The sequence below is a fragment of the Colobus angolensis genome, unplaced genomic scaffold, assembly GCF_000951035.1.
Source record: "Colobus angolensis palliatus isolate OR3802 unplaced genomic scaffold, Cang.pa_1.0 Scaffold331, whole genome shotgun sequence".
In the NCBI taxonomy this organism is placed as follows: Eukaryota; Metazoa; Chordata; class Mammalia; order Primates; family Cercopithecidae; genus Colobus; species Colobus angolensis.
Genome location: NW_012116611.1, coordinates 1,226,907 through 1,248,075, shown reverse-complemented (window position 1 = coordinate 1,248,075; position 21,169 = coordinate 1,226,907). Strand labels below are relative to the sequence as shown.

General features: G+C 35.6%; 1 protein-coding gene across 2 annotated transcripts; it reads left to right on the top strand.

Annotated features, from left to right (window-relative positions):
• Positions 1–6,388: 6,388 nt before the first annotated feature.
• Positions 6,389–7,807, top strand: CPXCR1 (CPX chromosome region, candidate 1). Of its 2 annotated transcripts, XM_011952073.1 has the most exons (2): positions 6,389–6,695; positions 6,756–7,807. In XM_011952073.1, exons 1-2 carry the CDS (start codon positions 6,389–6,391, stop codon positions 7,352–7,354), a joined length of 906 nt encoding a protein of 301 aa, XP_011807463.1. In that variant the 3' UTR covers positions 7,355–7,807. The 2 variants fall into 2 exon arrangements, with proteins under 2 accessions (XP_011807463.1, XP_011807462.1); XM_011952072.1 differs by having other exon boundaries at positions 6,389–7,807.
• The last annotated feature ends 13,362 nt before the right edge of the window (positions 7,808–21,169 follow it).

Here is a 21,169-nt window from a genome sequence, read left to right as displayed (position 1 = left end):
GTGAAACCCCGTCTCTACTAAAAAATACAAAAAATTAGCCATGCGTGGTGGCGGGCGCCTGTAGTCCCAGCTACTCGGGAGGCTGAGGCAGAACAATTGCTTGAATCTGGGAGGCAGAGGTTGCAGTGAGCCAAGATTGCGCCACTGCATTGCAGCCTGGGTGAAAAAGAGAGACTCTGTCTCAACATCAACAACAACAACAACAACAACAAAGTATCCCTAAACGTATTTTATCATATTTTGTACATATTTATACTAAAAAAGTATTGTTTATAAGAAATTCAAATTTTACTGGTGTCTTGTATTACATCTGGCAATCCTGTCTTCACACTGTTTCAATATTGGGAATATTGCATATAGTTAGGATTTTGCGTGTGATAAGGCAAGAGTTATAAACTCATGGGTGTTGCCAGCCTTAACTCTTTGCCTGTCATCTAAAGAAGATTTCAAATTTGCCATGTCAGTTATTCCCTCCCCCTACAGTCTGAAGAGGGTTCTAGGTTGCTAGGTTTCCATGTTTTGTGGGCATTCTGATGCAGTCAAAAGGGCTGTGAGGGATAAGTGAAGAGGCAGAGGGCAGAAGAAAAGGGGTCAAGAAGGCAGGATCCCGTGAAGCCCACCTTTCCTAAGGATTTTGACGAATGAGAATGAAAATAAACTGTGAGTTGACAGTGAAAGGGAAAGCATAAGGGATCTTAATAAGTACTTCTTAGCTTGTGTATCCATTTTAGAATATATTTAAGAAATATTTTTAAAGTTAGCTTTGGTTTCTTGATTTATCATTTGTTGATGTAGATACTATTCTGAGAGTTGTCCCTCTGGGTAAGGGATTTAAGATGTTCACATATGTTTGATATGAACATACACAGAAAAGTTCCTGGTTTCATTTGTCATAACATTTTGAGCAATGGAATCATTTTAAAGTAAAATTAACAAATTTGAAAGAAACAGAAGATAAGGTCCCTCAACTGAGGAAATTAGGATATAGTGGGGATTTCTTGCCAGTCATGAGTGCATGGGAATCAGAAGGCATATGTTGGCTGAAGCTCTTTCATCTGAGGCGAAGTGAAGTTGTGTGTTGGAGGGGTTTGTCAGCAGGTAAAGATGGGACATTTACATAAATAAGTTTGATTGAGCTTATGAGTCATTAATGTAATTTAGTGTAAAATATTTAAAGTTTTGTTGGAAGTAATACACGTCTTTCTCCAGAGCGTGTGGACATTGGAGGATACAGTATAAATAGAATACAAATAAACTACTTTCAATATAAAGAATAATCAAAACTGATTTAGCAACATTCAAAACAGACAGGTTCTTTTAAAACTCCATATATATCTTTTGAATTTCAACAGGTCATTATGTACAAATCTTAATCAGAAGAGAATATTTGAAAACAAAACCCTGGTATTTAGAATAAAGTGTAATATTGTGCTTCCTCAAGGCCCTGATTATCAACTCAAAAGTCATTTATTTTAAGGATTTTAAACATTATAATTTTAAAAACTATCAGGCACATACATCTACATTTATGTTCGTGGAAAAGTGATTTTGGTTTTCAGTATAATAAACAGTGAAATGTTCTCTGTGTGTGTGTGGGTGGGTGGGTGTGTATGTACATACACTGAAGCATTTTGGTTTATTTTTAATATATATTAAAATTTATATTTAATGTATATATATTTTAATGTTTATATGTAATACATATATTTATAATGCTCTATGTAAATGAAGTATAGAACACCAAATACTTTAAAAATACCAGAAAACAGAAGAAAATAGCAGACTCGGTGGTAAGCACAGTCATTCGGCTGAGTTATTTAAAAAAAAATGATTAAATAAGAAAGACATATGACTCTTGGCTATTTCCAAACCTATGCCCAAACATTAAATAATAAAGATTGAGAGGTTTGACAGAATACATATCCTGCCTTCTTGTGCAATTCCAGGGAGTGTTTATCTTTTAATGAGTAATAATAACCTTAAGTGTATAGCTTTGTGATGTAATTATATTTCAGAAGGCAATAAGCCTTTAGATATCACATACATTATGTTTATTGAAAAACCAGTCTTAACATAGTTGAATGACATAAATATATGTGATAAATATATGAGTATATTCACAATGAACACTGAATATTTCTTATATACAATCCTATTTCAGAATGTAGAGGGGAACAATGAATCTCATAGTTATCCCGAAATGTGGAAGTGAAAGATTCTACCAAACAGCAGAGCAGCATAGATGCTTTTCTTAGGGAAAGAAGGTGCAGGAGCTATTTTTTCCTTTCTTTTATAAAAATATCTTGATCTGTTTTCAGGGTGCATCTGAAAAGCCTTAGATGACCACCAGCAACTTCAGTTCTCACCGAATTTCTGCATTTCAGCCTTACTGAGAAGCAACCAGTCATATTATCCTCAAATTTTGTGAGTTCCATTTACTTCAGAAAGCCTCTAAAATGTAGACTCTGTTTATTGTTTTACCTTGATGCTAACTACTGATGCTGAGATGTTTATGTAGAGAGATTTTCTAATTGCCAATATTAAAAAACATAAAACTCAGCAAAGCCTAGCAAGGACCCAAAAATATGCCTGTGAAATGATCAGAGTGTGTGAGGACTCTGAAGAAGAAAGTAAAGCAAAAATAGAGTAGAGAATGGAGAAATGAGTGTTGAGAAAAACGTATATTTAAATGTTAGAGTTTTACAATGCATGTAAAAATAACATAAGCAAAATAAAGATAAATAAAGCAGGATAAGAAAGTATCACATAGTAACAGAAGCAAAAGAATGAAATACTTAAAAGCTGGGGGAAATGAAATGTATACCACTCCATGACTCAGAAACAGCACAAGACAAAGATACAAGATAAACTTTAATTGTGATCACTATTATTGGTGTATCGGAATACTTGTGATTTCTGGACACTGATTTTGTATCCTGAGACATCGCTGAAGTTGCCTATCAGCTTAAGGAGATTTGGGGCTGAGACAATGGGGTTTTCTAAATATACAATCTTGTCATCTGCAAACAGAGGCAATTTGACTTCCTCTGTTCCTATTTGAATGCCCTTTCTTTCTTTCTCTTGCCTGATTGCCCTGGCCAGAACTTCCAATACTCTGTTGAATAGGAGTGGTGAGAGAGGGCATCCTTATCTTGTGCCAGTTTTCAAACAGAATGCTTTCAGATTTTGCCCATTCAGTATTATATTAACTGTGGGTTTGTCATAAATAGCTCTTATTATTTTGAGATACGTTCCATCAATACCTATTTTATTGAGAGTTTTTAGCATGAAGAGGTGTTGAATTTTTTCAAGGGCCTTTTCTGCATCTATTGAGACAATTCTGTGTTTTTTTTGTCATTGGTTCTATTTATAGGATGGATTACCTTTATTGATTTGCGTATGTTGAACCAGCCTTGCATCCCAGGGATGAAGCCGACTTGATCATGGTGGATAAGCTTTTTGATGTGCTGCTGGATTTGGTTTGCCAGTATTTTATTGAGGATTTTTGCACTGATATTCATCAGGGACACTGCCCTGAAATTCTGTTTTTCTGTTGTGTCTCTGCCAGGTTTTGGTATCAGGATGATGCTGGCCTCATAAAATGAGTTAGGGAGGAGTTCCTCTTTTTCTATTGTTTAGAATAGTTTCAGAAAGAATGGTACCAGCTACTCTATGTATATCTGGTAGAATTTGGCTGTGAATCCGTCTGGTCCTGGATTTTTTTGGGTTGGTAGGCTATTAAGTACTGCCTCAATTTCAGAACTTGTTAATGGTCTGTTCAGGGATTCGACTTCTTCCTGGTTTAGATTTGGGAGGGTGTGTGTTTCCAGGAATGTATCCATTTCTTCTAGATCTTCTAGTTTATTTGTGTAGCGGTGTTTACAGTATTCTCTGATGTTAGTTTGTATTTCTGTGGGATTGGTGGTGATATTCCCTTTATCACTTTTTATTGCAGCTATTGGATTCTTTTCCTTTTCTTCTGTATTAGTCTGGTTAGCAGTCTATCTATTTTGTTGATCTTTTCAAAAACCCAGCTCCTGGATTCATAGATTTTTTGTGTCTCTATCTCCTTCAGTTCTGCTCTGATCTTAGCTATTTCTTGCCTTCTGCTAGCTTTTGAGTGTGTTTGCTCTTCCCTCTCTAATTCTTTTAATTGTGAGGTTAGGGTGCCGATTTTAGATCTTTCCTGCTTTTCTCTTGTGGGCATTTAGTGCTATAAACTTCCCTCTAAACACTGCTTTAGCTGTGTCCCAGAGATTCTGGTTTGTTGTTACTTTGTTCTCATTGGTTTCAAAGAACTTACTTATTTCTGCCTTAATTTTGTTATTCACCCAGTAGTCATTCAGGATCTGGTTGTTCAGTTTCCATGTAGTTGTGCAGTTTTCAGTGAGTTTCTTAATCTTGAGTTCTAATTTGATTGCACTGTAGTCTGAGAGACTGTTATGATTTCCATTCTTTTGCATTTGCTGAGGAGTGTTTTACTTCCAACTACGTGTTCAATTTTAGAATAAGTGCGATGTGGTGCAGAGAAGAATGTATATTCTGTTGATTTGGGGTAGAGAGTTCTATAGAGGTCTATTAGGTCTGCTTGATCCAGAGCTGAGTTCAAGTCCTGAATATCCTTGTTAATTTTCTATTATTGACAGGTCACTACCTTCAATAAAAATATAATGTTTTACAGAAAAGTCGTCACCCTTGAATTAATATTAAACTCTGAAAAAATAATTGAAGATTAAATTGAAGGGAATAGTGAGCATGAGATACTAAAAGTTCAGGAGTATTGGAACAGAGAAAGCGTGTTGAGTGAATAGAGGAAAAAGTTGGTTAAGGGAGATGGAGTCAGACTGTAGAGGGTCTCTGAAGACTGCAATTATGAGATAAGGTTCCACATAATTCTACATCTTTAAATCCTGCTAACTTATCCATAAATTCTGCCTATGTTAGCTCATAAAAATCAGCCATGAGAAATAAAAACCACATTAGCCAATTTCTCAAACTCCACCAGATTTCTTTTCAGCCCACTTGCATTCGCCTTTCTCCACCATGGACTTCAGTTAGAATGTTCCCTGCCCATAATTCTGCTCTGAAGGAATCTGCCAAGTTGATTGTTCAAAGTCCTCTCATAGAGCAGAATTGGAAGCACAGAGTTCAGAGTATTAGGATACACTGAAAGCATTTGAGCAGGTAAAAGACATAAAGAAAGTAAAAAGTAAGAGGAGAGAGGGGTGACAGGAGAGTGGTGAGTGTAGTTTGCCATCAGTGAAATCTGCCACTATCAGTAGTAAAGCAAGCATGAGGTAAATTTCAGCTTGACTAGTGCTGAGGCATTGAGAATGAACAGAAAGTGGTGAATTTGGAAGATATTTTAATAAATGAACTCAGAATTTGAACTTCACTCATCAGCTTCCTACTTTTTTATCTACCCTACTTTCCCTTTTCATGATTCACAATTGTGCATCTTTGTGCAGACATTACTTTTATTTTATTTATCCATTTTATTTATTTATTTATTTAACTTATTTAATTTATTTTGAGATGGAGTCTTACTCTGTCGCCCAGGCAGGAGTGCAATGGCATGATCTCAGCTCACTGCAACCTCTGCCTCCTGGGTTCAAGCGATTCTCCTGTCTCAGTCTCCTGAGTAGCTAGTTTTACCAGGTGCCCACCATTATGCCCAGCTAATTTTTGTATTTTTGTAGAGACAGGGTTTCACCAGGTTAGTCAGGCTGGTCTTGAAGTTTTGACCTCAGGTGATCCGCCCGCCTCAGCCTCCCAATGTGCTGGGATTACAGGCATGGGACACCACCCTTGGCCTAGATGTTACTTTTAAAAAGGTAGGTTTTTAAGAAAAGTAAAAATTACAGGGGAAGAACGGCTTATACCTTATACAAATTCAACCATATCATTTTCATTTTCACATACATCTTAATTCTCTTTTAAATATATACACTTATAACACCTTCCTCCTATTTCAGCCCCATTTTAAATTCTCAGGTAGGTAATTCAGATCCATCTTATTCAATGAAAATTATTTATAATTCACCCTCTGAAAGGAAATAATTGAGCCCTCTATCCAGAACTAAATGTGTTCTAGTGCATAGGGTATATACCTAAAATGGCTAAATGAGAGGTTATGTTGTTCCAAGTTTATTCAAATTCCATAACTAAGTTATGAGAAAACATATTTAATAGGAAGCTTACATTTGCTCTCAGTTTTAACTTTATCCTGTGGGTTTGTGAGTCTGATACAATATTTATAGTTGTGAGAAGGCACAGAAATAGCACATTCACAGGCTTTTTGCCATGACCAAAGAACTGACTTCTTATAAAATGGAACATACATAAATTTAGTAAATCTTTGTCTTCTTTCTCATAAATAGAACCCAGGATGAGTTCTCCTACTAAAGAAGGAAGTGATGCAGCTGGAAATGCTCACAAAAATTCTGAAAATGAGCCTTCTAATGACTGTAGTACAGACATAGAGTCTCCATCTGCTGATCTCAACATGATCTATCAGGTAGAAACCAACTCAATAAACAGGGAGCCAGGCACAGCAACCTCCCAGGAAGATGCTGTTCCTCAAGCAGCAGCAAACAGTGAGCTCGAAACAGAGATCCAAAAAGATCAACGAGAAGAAGATATAAAAGAAGAGCCTCTTCTCCTTCAGATCCCCATTCCGAGAAAATTGATCTCTCTTATGTCAGAATTAGGAAGAGTTAACTATCCGAGAATCCTCCTAGTGAAAATTGACCAAAACGAGCCCTTAAATGATAGATCAAAATCCCACTCAGGGAAAGCTGTGATGAAAGCAAACAATTGCCCCATAAATCGCAAAACTCGTTTTCAACTTTCAACTTCATGGAGAGTCCCATTTATTAGCAATCATGAGATAAGAAATATGATTCTCCGTCTGCTATGTGAGAGATATTTCTCTCAGGCTGAAGAATGTCAGGATACTATGTGGGTAAAGCGAAATTATATAACATGTCTTTACAGTCCAGATAGTTTCATCCATCAAGAGAGAACCATAACATTTAGAAGGCCTTTGAGGGTGCACTACCACCGTCCCCTCACTGAGAGAATGACATCAGGAAAATTTTGCAAATCAACTGACACTAAAGGGAAATACAGATTCCGTGCTATTGTGAGGTCTGTGCTCTTTATGTCACATATGCAAATTCAAAGTCTTTTTAATAGAAAAGGTTTTGTGGATATATTGAGATATAATCATACCAGGAAGGTTATGATCGTAAGCACCAATAATGGTTGGAAATACTTTTGTCCCATCTGTGGAAGGCTTTTTAACACTTACTTTGAATTAATACATCATTCATGCTGCTCTCCTGGGAATTAAGTTAAATTGGGGTAAATTCATTTTAAAACGTAACTTCTAAAATTCATAATTTGACTACTAAACTAAGACAAAATTTCATGAACATAAATTTTAGTATTATTAGAGGGAGAGGCAGAAAGGAACACAAACTAATAGTAATTCTCCGCAAGAAATACCTATGGAGAGAGAGGAAACCTCTGTTTATACTTTGCTTTTATAAGTACATCATTGAAATATCAGACCCATCATCTATACTGACTCGGCAATTGAACCAAGTAAATGCTTTCACTGTCTTAACATCAATTTTTGTAGATACAACTATTGTTAACATAAAAGACTCCAAGTTAACAGGATCCTGACTAAGATAGCAAAGATATATCGGAGGGCCAAAGTTCTACCAGATGTTTCCAGAGATTCTGCTAAATGTCATATCTGAAATGTTCTCCATATGTTCAATAAAAACCAATTTGAAGAGACATAGAAAGTTGTATTGTATATTTGTAATTAGATAAAAATTCCTATGTCTGGAATAAAAAGATCCAACATACTATAAATACACAATACCTGGGTCATTTTGATGATACAAAATAAAAACAAAACTCATAAAAAAGCATTTGATAGAAGTGAAATAGTTTGAAGTAAAAGTGAACAAATATTAAATTGATACCGCATAACTGTAAATCTTTTTGCTTGTATAGCACATTCACCATTGCTCACAATCACCACCCAAATTTTACCTTCCCCTCCATACAACATGCACAAATGTCTACACATATTTAAGATGTTCCTTATCTTGTTCTTGCAGCTCAAACATCTATGCTTCTTTTATTTGATCTGCATACTCAAATATTAAAATTAGAATCTATAACTACACCTCATATTTTTACCATATCTTATATTTAATATGTAATGAATATAGGAATATAATATGTAACATACATGCAATGCATGCATTTTATATAGTATGTATGTATTATATAATACAATTTATACTTTGAGTACCCATTATATGTGAAGCACTATGCCAGCATAATTTTATGTGTTAATCTTTGCAACAATCTTAAATCTTTTAATTTTCATGGCATGATTAAATGTATGGAAGGAATTTCTAGAAAACTGAATGACTTTACCAGGTCACAGAGTAAATGCATGCTATTGTCACCGCATGATATAACATAACTGGATTGAATAGAACACTTTTGGCACATTATGCCTTATTTAATATGTATATATTTATATTTGAAATAGCATATAGAATTTATTTCATCCATAGATATGCTGTATTATAGAAATTCTAAACTTGAAGCAGAGGATACTTAAGCTACATCTACAACAGGTCAAATTTGTTCATCTGGCGGAAAATTTGATGCTTCCAGATACCATTATTCAGTGTGAGCAATGGATTAAACAATTAAACAAAGACAATTCAAAAAAACTGAATAAAATATTTATCCATTAAAAATATATTAGACATCATTTTTTATCCCATTTACTTGTGAATATGAAATATAATTTTACATAAATATAAGCCATCAGGTAGAAACTAACAAAAATAAAAAAGAAACATTCTTCTTTTTTTCACTTTTCCTAACTAGGGATGAAAGAAAAATAGCGCCGGGCGCGGTGGCTCAAGCCTGTAATCCCAGCACTTTGGGAGGCCGAGACGGGCGGATCACGAGGTCAGGAGATCGAGACCATCCTGGCTAACACAGTGAAACCCCGTCTCTACTAAAAAATACAAAAAAAAACTAGCCGGTCGAGGCGGCGGGCGCCTGCAGTCCCAGCTGCTCGGGAGGCTGAGACAGGAGAATGGCGTGAACCCGGGAGGCGGAGCATGCAGTGAGCTGAGATCCGGCCACTGCACTCCAGCGCGGGCGACAGAGCGAGACTCCGTCTAAAAAAAAAAAAAAAAAAAAAAAAATAGCACTTGCTATTTAAAAAACAGGTTTCATCACTGACATATTACCATCCACAGAATCAATATATTTGCTGGTAAACCTCCACAGAATTTGAAAACATAATTTGAATGCAGAAAAAAGTTAAACTCGATAGTATTTATATTTTGACTTTTTTTCAAAAATACAAAGACATCTATTTAGCTAAAACTTTAGAAATGACATATTAAAATTAGAATTAAGTCAGAATGGAGAAATTCAAAAAATGTAAACTAAACAATTCTAGATTTATCCTTCTCTAGCGGCCCACTTGAAAGATTTTCATAAGTACCAAAGTGGAGGAACCATGCTTTTACTTAAAAAAAAACCATGAATAATTCAGTCCAATGTTCAAAAAAATAAAGTGTTCTATTTTTTACTTTATTTATTCTTTTTTTTTTTCTGAGACAGAGTCTCACTCTGTTGCCGCCCAGGCTGGAGTGCGGTGGCACGATCTCGGCTCACTGCAACCTCCACCTCGTGGGTTCAAGTGATTCTCCTGCCTCAGCCTCCCTAGTAGCTGGGATTACAGGTGGGTGCCACCACGCCTGGCTAATTTTTGTATTTTTATTAGAGACGGGGTTTCACTATGTTGGCCAGGCTGGTCTCAAACTCCTGTCCTCAAGTGATTGACCCACCTCTGCCTCCCAAAGTGCTGGGATTACAGGCATGAGCCACAGTGCCTGTCTCTGTGTTCTATTTTTTCTTTAATTTACAAATCAACTCAACACTTTACAGATATCTTTATTTTTTCTTAAAGATGTAGGAACAAGCATGTATATTTATGGTTATATTAATAATTTTCAAAATTGTTTCACATAATTTTTTAATAAAATATGGGTATAAGATACTTTCTTTACTTCATATTTACATAGTAACTAGCATCTAAAATATTAGCTTACTTTTAACATGACAATGACCAGAAAATGATATACTCAACACAGAGTAGAATACATTTTTTAGGAGAAATAAATTATAGAACCCTGAAGATGGCAGCCTTTTACTATTTTAATGTTCTCAATTTTTTACTAGTTAGAATTTAAAATTATATTTCAAAAGTTTATCTTATAACAAAGTTTTTTCTGTTTGCCTCCTATCATTTCAGTGTCATCAGTGCATTGTATATCTCCTCATAAATTATGTTGTAGACATATTTAACCAGAACAATTTCAGGTTTATGAAAAAATCAGACTGCCTCACATGTGTGATAGTAATTTTATTCTGGCTTATGCAAGATACCTTAAAAGTTACATTGAAAGCATGAAAAGCATTGAGGGAAATTTTCCAAAATTATGTTTAAAAAATGAATTCCCAAACAATATTCGATTTTATTCTCACTCTTAATGGGCCCACTTATTGTTTGATACCATTAGTTTTACATAGAGCCAATCCTGGATAATTCAATCAATAGAAATAAAGGGACAGATAGAGTAACTGTCTATGACATATGATTTTTGGATTCCTTGTTGCATCAGGGTTTGGGATAAAAGCCCACAAACTGTGGACTTATGCACTAAGAATCCAGTACTATAGTTATTCATATCCTATAAAACAGACTTGAATTATAATTAGACTTCTATTATTTAGTATTCAAGTATAATATACATCAATATACGAAAATATAGTCTGTAGTTATTTGCTCAATTGTCTATTTGAAATAAAAACTATTTAATTATTTAGATCATTATATTAAATCAACCCATACATTTTATTAAAATGTTTGAATAGTATGATGCTAACAACTAATATTAATTTTAAAAAACTTTCTTTTTTGAAACAGTAAAACTTGAGTAACCAGGCATTTATAATTTATTGCATCTAGTACCCAGCTAGGAAATAAGAACCAATTATTGTGCACTAAAGTGATGATTAGGGTTATCTGTGGATTTGGTAAAGGATTATTTACTCTTCTTGTCCTTGCTGTATTCTAATTACCTGGGTTCAGGAAGAGGAAAGGAAACAGCAGCCTAAACATGGTTCAGATATGAAAATCTCCAACTTTTCTAAGACTCATTATAGCCCATGCTAGTGAATGGGTAGGTAGGTAGAGAAAATTTGTCATATTGTTGCTACACGTCTTGTGAAGAGACACTGACAGCTTTTGATCCAGTCTTTTAATGGGTATTTGCATAGCAAACAAGCTCAGAAGCTGGAGATACCGTCTCCCTGCTGGACCCAAGGGCAGAGGATAGATTTCTTTCCTAACCAGTATAATAAAGATAATGTCTCCTTCAAGGGCAAAGGTTGGGCAAGTTTGCAAGCAGCCCCCTTACCTGATTGATAGTTTCCTAAACTCTAGGTTCCTCGTGTGTGACACGAACTCACTGTGTGTAGTATTTACCTGTGCCACTCTGCGTTACCCTTATGTGACTTGAAGAGCAAGAGAAATCAATGCAAATATGAAGGTCATGCTGCCTTCTCTGCCCCTTGAGTAATAAAGTATTTTCTCTCTGACCCAGATGTCCCATGTCTTTTGAAACTGCAGCAAGTTAACTTGTTAGCTTACAAGCAGGATAAAATGTCAAACCTATCACCATTTTTGATATTTGAAAGAGAGCTGGGTGAATAAAATTCCATTAAACAATTTTTATTATTTTTTACTAAATGACACTTTCTATTCTTTCAATAGACTCAAACTACACCATCTTTTGAGAGCTTAACATTATTAGCTGGGATAAAGGATTTGTGTGAATGTCTAAGCACACAGCTTAATGAAAGAAACACTGGGATAATTTTGAAATCTCTCATTCTCAGCTTCATGAAAGAGCCACTTCTGTGAATGGAGGAAGTTACGTATCTGTCTTGCTTCTGAATCTGTGCTTGTAGAATATAAACACAATAACCTTCACTAACTTATTATGAGAAAACTATCTTCTGCTAGATATTCTCATGATAACACTCGCTCCTTCTTAGGAACACCTAGAAGTACCTGACAGTCAGAATAAGGATGACACAAAAATAAAAGCAAGCAAGTGACTTGTATTATTTAACTGAGAGACACTAGGCTACTTATTAATTAATAGAGAGTAGAGAAAATTAGAAGTTCAATATTGATATGTAAGTTACTAAGATTTCAAAGCATTTGGAATTGCATGGCATTTTGGATCTTTAAGCATTTGGCTGTTTGTCCTTCCAGTTATTCCTGATGTTTTACTGTATTTTTTCAATAAAGACACTATAATTCAAAATATCATTGCACAAATAACATAAAAAGTATGCACTATGTGAAAATTTGAAACTGTACTTACACTATAAACATTTTTAAATGATTTCACTCAGAGGGTGATTATATCAACAGACAGTATGGAGTAACAACAACAAATACATATTCTCAATATATTCTTCATAGAATAGTTATGCTGTTGAATAATCTATAGAATCTAGTCTTTATTATAAACATATATTTGTCCAGGGAAATATAACATGAGTCATTCATTTGTCTAAATATGTATTTGATATATTTGTATATTTATACATGTGTGTATATATGTACACACATACGCATATATATGTACACACACATATATATAGAAAGAGAGAATTAAACATATATATTTGCTTTGTCTTAGACTCCGAGACAATTGATGATACTAAAAACAAACCATACAGAAATAGGCATGGCGACTCCTGTCTGTAATCTCAGCACTTTGGGAGGCTGGCAGGAGCGTCATTTAAGCCCAGGAGTTTGAGACCAGCATGGGAACCATAGGGAGACACAAAATAAAAAGTAAAAATGAGCACCAGAGTGAGACATAAAATAAAAATAAAAATATTATCTAGGGGTGGTGGCACATGCCTGTGGTCCCAGCTACTCAGAAGGCTGAGGTGGGAGGACCCCTTGATTCTAGGAGGTTGAGGCTGCAGTGAACCATAATTGTGCCACTGCCTTCCAGCCTGGGCAACAGAGTAAGACCCCATCTCCAAAAAAAAAGCATAAAGGAAATTTTCAAAAAAATCTGGTAATGAAAAGAAAAATGAGGATATGGTTTTGTAGTGGATATTATGATGTACTACTCAGATACTCTTCTTAAAAATTGAGACCCTCACTGCCCAAACATCAAGAATTGTAGCCTTCTGAATACAGTGGAATCCCTAATAATTGCTTTGAACCAAGGGAACTGTCACTCAGAAGGTTACACTTCTTTTCAGAGCCAGCACACCTCCAGTTACTGGCCAATGATAGGGTGAAAAACTTGGCCACCTCGCCTCATTTTAGAACATCTCTGAAGTGCCACCTCAACTCCAGCCCCCACCCCCAAAATTATCTAAAGACTTTTAAGTACTTTATGTTCAAACTCCCGCTATGAGTAATCCTACTTCTTTCACATTCACAGTTGTTCTTGTCCATGGCATTTCCCTTTCCTCAAATCATACTAAAGGTAAGTCTCTACTCAGAGTCTTTTTCCTAGTGAAACTGATCTGAGACCATTTGTAACAAAGAAAAGAGGCGAGAACAATGAACAGACACAGACAGAAATAATACAACCTAATGTCAAAATCATTAGCTTGAATGTGATTAAGAGGCATAGACAGTTGTTTTAATAAGAGTAAGTCACCTGGGAAATCTGTGTTGAATGAAGCAGAAGAGGAAAATGGATAATCACTAACTTTAAACATCATAGCTACAAGGTTAAAAAAAAAAAAAAAAATTAAGCTATCACAGGCTTTTGTAGATGTCACTAAAGACTATTTCAGACTGAACCTTTTGTTCTTATTTGGACATAAAATAGTGCATCCTTTATACTTGGAACACATTTAGAAAATTATATATTATATATCTGGATAGATATACACAACAGTGCGTATTTCCCAAGTACACTACATTAGAACAACTTGGGTATCAGGGAATTATCTATCTATCTATCTATCTATCTATCTATCTATCTATCTATCTATATGTATAGATAGATAGATCAGATTCACTGTTCCTCACAAGAAAGAAGAAATAACAGAAAGTTTACCCTCACAAAATTTCCCTCCCAGAAATTTTTCTCTACATCCCTCATCCATGTTAGGTTTGAAATCGGACAGACTTTCTAGCAATTTAAAAATTACACATGATACTGTTTTCTTCATCGTTTTCTCACTCTTCTTTTCTTATCTATATTGTATCTCTTTCCTGAAAATGAGCTACAAATAAAAGAGTATCCTAAAAATCCCCCAGCTTTGTGGAGGAAATGGCAGATGTAACTTGAAGCTTCAATTTTCTAGTCCTATACATGTAATCCTAATATATTTAATTATTAAATCTAAACTTTAGAAGGAAAAGTAATTAGCTTTACTGAGTCTCTGATAAATGTATAACACTGTCAGGCACTTTAAAAAATAGTATTTGCCAAATTCAGTGAATTGCGTTTACCACCCAAGATGTCTGCCATATCCAAGTAACACTTGTATTATGTACATAATGATTTTATTTAAATTGACTTTTTAAAAATTAAATAAATGTACAATGGACATGAGTGGATAAAATACTATATATTTATATATAGTCTAAATTATATATTTGTATATATAATCATATATATATATAAAAATATAAAATTTAGATAGGACAATGGCCTCTGAAAAAAGAGTTGCACTCAAAGTTTGAAAGTAGTAACTAGCAACTTCAGGGATGGCAAGATATCTGGGTATTGACATGCTGATCCACAAATTTAGGAGCTAAGATCAATAGCAAGAAAAGGGTACAAACATGGGTGCTTACATGAACCTATGATACACTACAAATTATACAGAAAAAGGAAACTCCAGTTTAAGAAGAAAAATATTGCTGGAGGATAGATGCATAAATTGATAGAAGGGAAGAGACTGGACATCTGCAACTGACAGAGTCTTTTAAGAGTATTACAGAGAGAAGTTTTACTTATACAATAAGACTACATGTAAAGAAAAAGTAAGGGCTATGTGAAATGGGAGGACAATAGGAAGGTATGTATGGGTTGAAGTTGAGAGGTAAAGAGTGTGTAACAGTACCGGTCTATGGACTAAGATAAACACAACCTTAGGGAAGATTTTGGCTGAGGGAGAAATTTAGTTTGGAGAAGAATATGTAGAATTAAGTATTGAATGATTAAAGAAAAGGTTAACACTGCCTTAGCTATGTTCCAGAGTTTCTGGTATGTTGTATCTTTCTTCTCAACAGTTTCAAAGAATTTTTGATTTTTGCCTTAATTTTGTTGTTTACCCAAAAGTCATTCAGGAGCAGGTTGTTTACTTTTCATGTAACTATATGACTTTGGGTAATTTACTTACTATTGATTTCTGTTTTTATTTTGCTATGATCTGGGAGTAAGGTTGGTATGATTTTAGTTTTTTTGAATTTGCTAAAGATTGTTTTATATCTGACTGGGTGGTTGATTTTTTAGAGTATATGAAATGGTCAGATGAGAAGAATACATATTCTGTTGTTCCTGGGTGGAGTGTTCTGTAAATGTCTATTCGGTCTATTTGGTCAAGCGTCAAGTTCAGTTTCTAAATACCTTTGTTAGTTTTCTTCCTTGATTAGCTCCCTAATACTGCCAGTGGGGTGTTAAAGTCTCCTACTATTATTGTGTGGTTATCCAAGTCTCTTTGTAAGTCTCCAAGAACTTGCTTTATGAATCTGGGTGCTCCTGTATTAGGTGCATATATATTTCAGATAGTTAGGTCTTCTTGTTGAATTGATCCATTTACCATTATGTAATAACCTTCTTTGTCCTTTTTGATCTTTATAGGTTTAAAGTCTGTTTTGTCTGAAACTAGAAATAGCAACCCCTGCTTTTTTCTGTTTTCTGTTTGATAGAATTTCTCCATCCTCATATTATGGGTGTCATTGCCTATAAGATAAATCTCTTGAAGACAGCATACTATTGGGTCTTGCTGCTTTATTAAACTTGCCACACTCTGTCATTTAATTGGGACATTTAGCATGTTTACACTCTAAGTTAGTATTGATATATGTAAATCTGATCCTATCATCATGTTGTTAGCTGGTTATTATGCAGATTGCTTATATGGTTGTTTAATAGTGTCACTGGTCTATGTACTTAAGGATGTTTTTGCAGTGTCTCGTAATCGTTCTTCCTGTCCATGTTTAGCACTCCCTTCAGGACCGCTTGTAAGGCAAGTCTGGTGGTAATAAAATCCTTTAGTATTTGCCTTTCTGAATAAGATCTTATTTCTCCTTCACTTATGAAGATTAGTTCGGCTGGATATGGAATTCTTAGTTGGAAATCCTTTTCTTTAAAGATCCTGAATATAGGCCCCCAAATCTCTTCTGCCCTCTAAGGTTTCTGCTAAAGGGTCCACTGTTGGGCTAAAGGGGTTCCCTTTGAAGGTGACCCGCCCATTCTCTCTAGCTGTCTTTAACATTTTTTTCTTTCATTTCAACCTTGGGAAAACTAATGAATATGTGTCTTGTGTAGTATTCCACAGGGGTTCTCTGCATTTCCTGAATTTGACTGTCGGTCTCTCTAGTGAATTTGGGGAAATTTTCATAAATGATATCATGAAATATGTTTTCTAAATTGCTGGTTTACTCCCAGTCTTTCTCAGAGATGCCAGGGAGATGTGGAGTTAGTCTTCATATAATCCCATATTTATCAGAGGTTTTTGTTCCTTCTTCTTTATTGTCTTTTATTTTTGCCTGACTGAGTTAGTTTAGAGAGTCGGTCTTCAAGTTCTGGATCCCTTTTCAGCTTCATCAGATCAGAGCCCTATTTCATGTCACATGCATAAAATCAAATAAAAATGGATTATAGACTTAAATCTAAGACCTCAAACTATGATATTACTGAAATAAAGCATTGGGGAAACTCTCCAAAACATTGGACAGGTAAAATATTTCTTGAGAAATACCCCACAAGCATGGGCCATCAAAGCAAAAAATGAACAAATGAAATAATGTCAATTTTAAAAAACTATGGCAAAACAAAAATAACATTTAACAAAGTGGGGAGACAACCCACAGCATGGGAGAAAATATTTGCAAACTACCCATCTGACAAGGGATTAATAAGCACAACATATAGGAAGATCACATAGGAAAAAAAATTATGGCTGTGTGTAATCCCAGCACTTTGGGAGGCCGAGGCGGGTGGATCACCCATAGTCAGGAGTTCGAGACCAGCCTGTCCAACATGGTGAAACCCCATCTCTACTAAAAATATAAACATTAGCTGGGCATGGTGGCCATCACCTGTATTCCCATTTACTTGGGAGGCTGAGGCTGGAGAATTGCTTGAACCCAGGAAGTGGAGGTTGCAGTCAGCAGAGATTATGCCATTGCACTCCAGCTGGCTGACAATAGAGAAACGCCATCTGAAACAATAATAATAATAGTCTGATTATGAAATGGGCAAAACATCATAATAGACATTTCTCAAAAGAAGACATACAAATGGAAAAGAGGTATAAGAAAACGTGTTCAACATCATTGATCATCAGAGAAATGTGAATTAAAACCACAGTGAGAGATCATCTCACTCCAGTTAAAACTGCTTTATCCGTAAAACAGGCAATAAATAACAAATGCTAGCAAGGATGTGGAGAAAACAGAAGCCTCACACACTGTTGGTGGGAATGTAAATTAGTACAACCACTATGTAGAATACTTTGGAGATTCCCCTACAATCTAGAAGTAGAGCTACTATATGACACAGCAATCTTACTGCTAGATACTTACCCAAAAGAAAGGAAATCAGTATATCAAAGAGATATCTGCACTCCCATGTGTATTGCAGCCCTGTTCACAATAGCCAAGATTTTGGGAGCAACCTAAGTATCCCTTAACAGAAGAATGGAAAAAGAAAATATGGTATATATACACAGTGGACTAATATTTAGCTGCAAAAAAAAGAATGACATCTTGTGATTTGCAACAATATACATAAAACTAAAAGTCATATTGTTCAGTGAAATAAGCCAGGCACAGAAAAACAGACTTCCTATGTTCTCACTTATTTGTGGGAGCTAAAAATTAAAACAAGTAAACACATGGCGATAGAGATTTGAAGGATGTTCAAAAGAGGCTAGAAACGTAGTGTGTGGGGGAAGTAGTAACAGTTAATGAGTAGAAAAAATATAGAGAGCTAGCATTTGCTAGCAGAACAGGATGAGTATAGTCAAATATAATTTAATTGTACATTTAAGTATAACTAAAAGTTATAATTGGATTGCTTGTAACACAAAAGATAAATGGTTGATGTAATAGATATCCCATTTACCCTGATATAATTATTACACATTTCATGTCTCTATCAAACTATCTCAAGTAACACATAAATATATACACCTACTATGTGTCCATGAAAATGTAAAAATAAAAATTAAAATAATGATGTTTGCAGATTAATTTTTTCAAGATGGTTTACTAGGGACATGGGATGCCAGTTCTCTTCAGAAAGATCAAAATTACTAGCAAATGGGCATGTTCTGAACAGAAAGCTGAGTGAAGAGAGCCAGGACTCTTTGGAATGCCCATGAGAAGAAGCTGGGGTACAGAGGAGGAAGGCAGCAAGAGTATGGTAGAGATTAATCTCTGAGGAACTCAGGGCCCTGTGGAAAATATGGGTGAGAGTGATTCTTTCCCTCACCCCTCTGACAATCTGCTGACTGCCAAACTGTTGAGACACCCTTTTGCTCTTGTGACCCAAAGCAATGCTATCAGTGACAATTTGGGTACTTCCTGGGGATAGAGAAGTAGGTGGCCAGCTTCTGAAGGCATGCCCACCTCAAAACCAAACTGAGATGGTGGGTACCATATGGGTTATACACTCATGATGGACCTCTGTCCTGCTCAAAGATTCTCTGCCCTTGAGTCACTGCAACACCATGTACCCCCCAAACATACCTTGTAGCTTACTCCAACTGTGGAAACACAAGGGATCAGGGGGTTCACAGAAAACTGTGGGACCCCAGAAAACAGGAGACCTAACTCCTGTTATGGTTCACCCGTAAGGAGGAATGAACTCATCTACCAAAGCCCTCTTGGGAAAAGGATATGCAGGTACAGTGCCAATCACTGAAGAGGGCAACACTGACACCCAGGAACAGATGTGGAGAGAGTCACCTCCCTCTTCCACTCCCCATATATTGTGTGTTTTTTGCACCTTTTGCAGCAGCTCTATCCACACTGTAAGTAAGCCTGCTCCACTGAGGCTTACACAAAGTGCGGGCTCCACCAACTGTCCCTCCCTACACAGAGCAATTCCATCCTGGCAACAGGGGACAAACAAGTCAGAAAATGTGCTGCCCTCAACTGGGAAAATGGCTCTGTCCTTGGCCCATTTTTGTGGTAATCCCTAAGTCATATCCACAACCCAAAGATGCACTGTGGCTGGAAATCACAGGACGGAATCTTTCTGAAGCGAAGGCCGTGAGCCCTGCAACAGGGGTACGATAGGGGATCAAGTCACTTTCTTGCTGCCTCAGGATGAGGAGCTGGTGTAGACTCCTGCTCTTTACCCTGAGACCTCAGCACACTCCAACACAATCTCTTCCCATCACTCTACATCAGGACAGGTGCTTTCACTGGACATCAGCCTGAGGGTGAGCCAAACCTTACTTTTAATTGCCATCTACTGGACGACAGCCTGAATACAACACCAAATAAAAAACCTACTAAAAAAGGGTTTAGTGCTAGTTCACAAGTTTCCTGCGACCTCTGCACCTTCGGCCCCTCAGGAGAAAGTGTGTGGGCTTGTACATCTGATACATTGCCACAACAGGCAGCATCTGAGAAAGCTACTTCATAGAAGCTACCTCCAAGCAAGGAACACATACAGAGCCTTGGCTCCCTGAAATCACCCAGAAATGTAACCAAACAATTGTACGCAACAAATGCCACAGTTGTACTTTCAAGGAAAAAAAAATTAAAAATTTCACCCAAAAAATAGCAAATTCAAAAAGAAGCAGCAGTATCTCCCTCAAATGAAAAGGATTCAGTGCAAGAAAGTTAAAGTTAAGTTTCTATCAGTTTAAAATAACTTGTTATACATATAGAATTTATTTCATAAGTCTTTTGGTAAGCACAAAAAAAAAACTGTCATAAATACACTAAAAATAACAATAAATGATTTGAAATATACTACCGGAGAAAATCACTTAAACATAAAAGAAAACAGGGGAAAAAAGCAGAGGGGTGACAAACAACAAGAAAATAAGTTACAAAATGACAACAGTAAGGCTTTATTTATCAATAGTAACATCGAATGTAAATGTGCCAAATTCTTCAATTAAAATATATTTAAAGGCTGAACGGACTAAAACTACAAGACCCAACAATGTGTTGCCTATAAGAAACTCATGTCTCATATAAAGACAAATATAAGCTGAAAGTGAAGGTATGAAAAAAAGTTGTTCCATGCAAATGGAAATGATAAAAGAGCAGGAGTAGCTATACTCATATCAAATAAAACGGGTTGGAAGTCAAATCTGCAAAAAGAGACAAAGGAAGTGATTATATAATGATAAAAGGGTCAATGCAGCAAGAGGACATAGCAATAGTAAATATATGCACCAAATCTCTGAATACCAAAATATATAAAGCAAGTATTAATAGATCATAAAGGAGAAACAGACTGCAATACAATTATAATAGGGAACTTCAACACCCCCCCTTTCAGCAAAGGACGAATTATCCCGGAAGAAAATCAACAAAAATCATTTGAATTAAGTTATACTCTAGACTAAGTTGACTTAAAAGATATTTATAGAAAATTTTATCTAACTGCTAGAAAATACACATTCTTATCAGCACATGGAACATTATCGAGTATCTTTCCTGATAACAAGATAATAAAACTAGAAATCTGCAACAAGAAACATTTTGGAAACTGTAAAAATATATGGACATTAAACAACATGCTGATGAACAACAAATGGGTAAATGAAGAAATTAAGAAATTCATTAAAAGTTTTC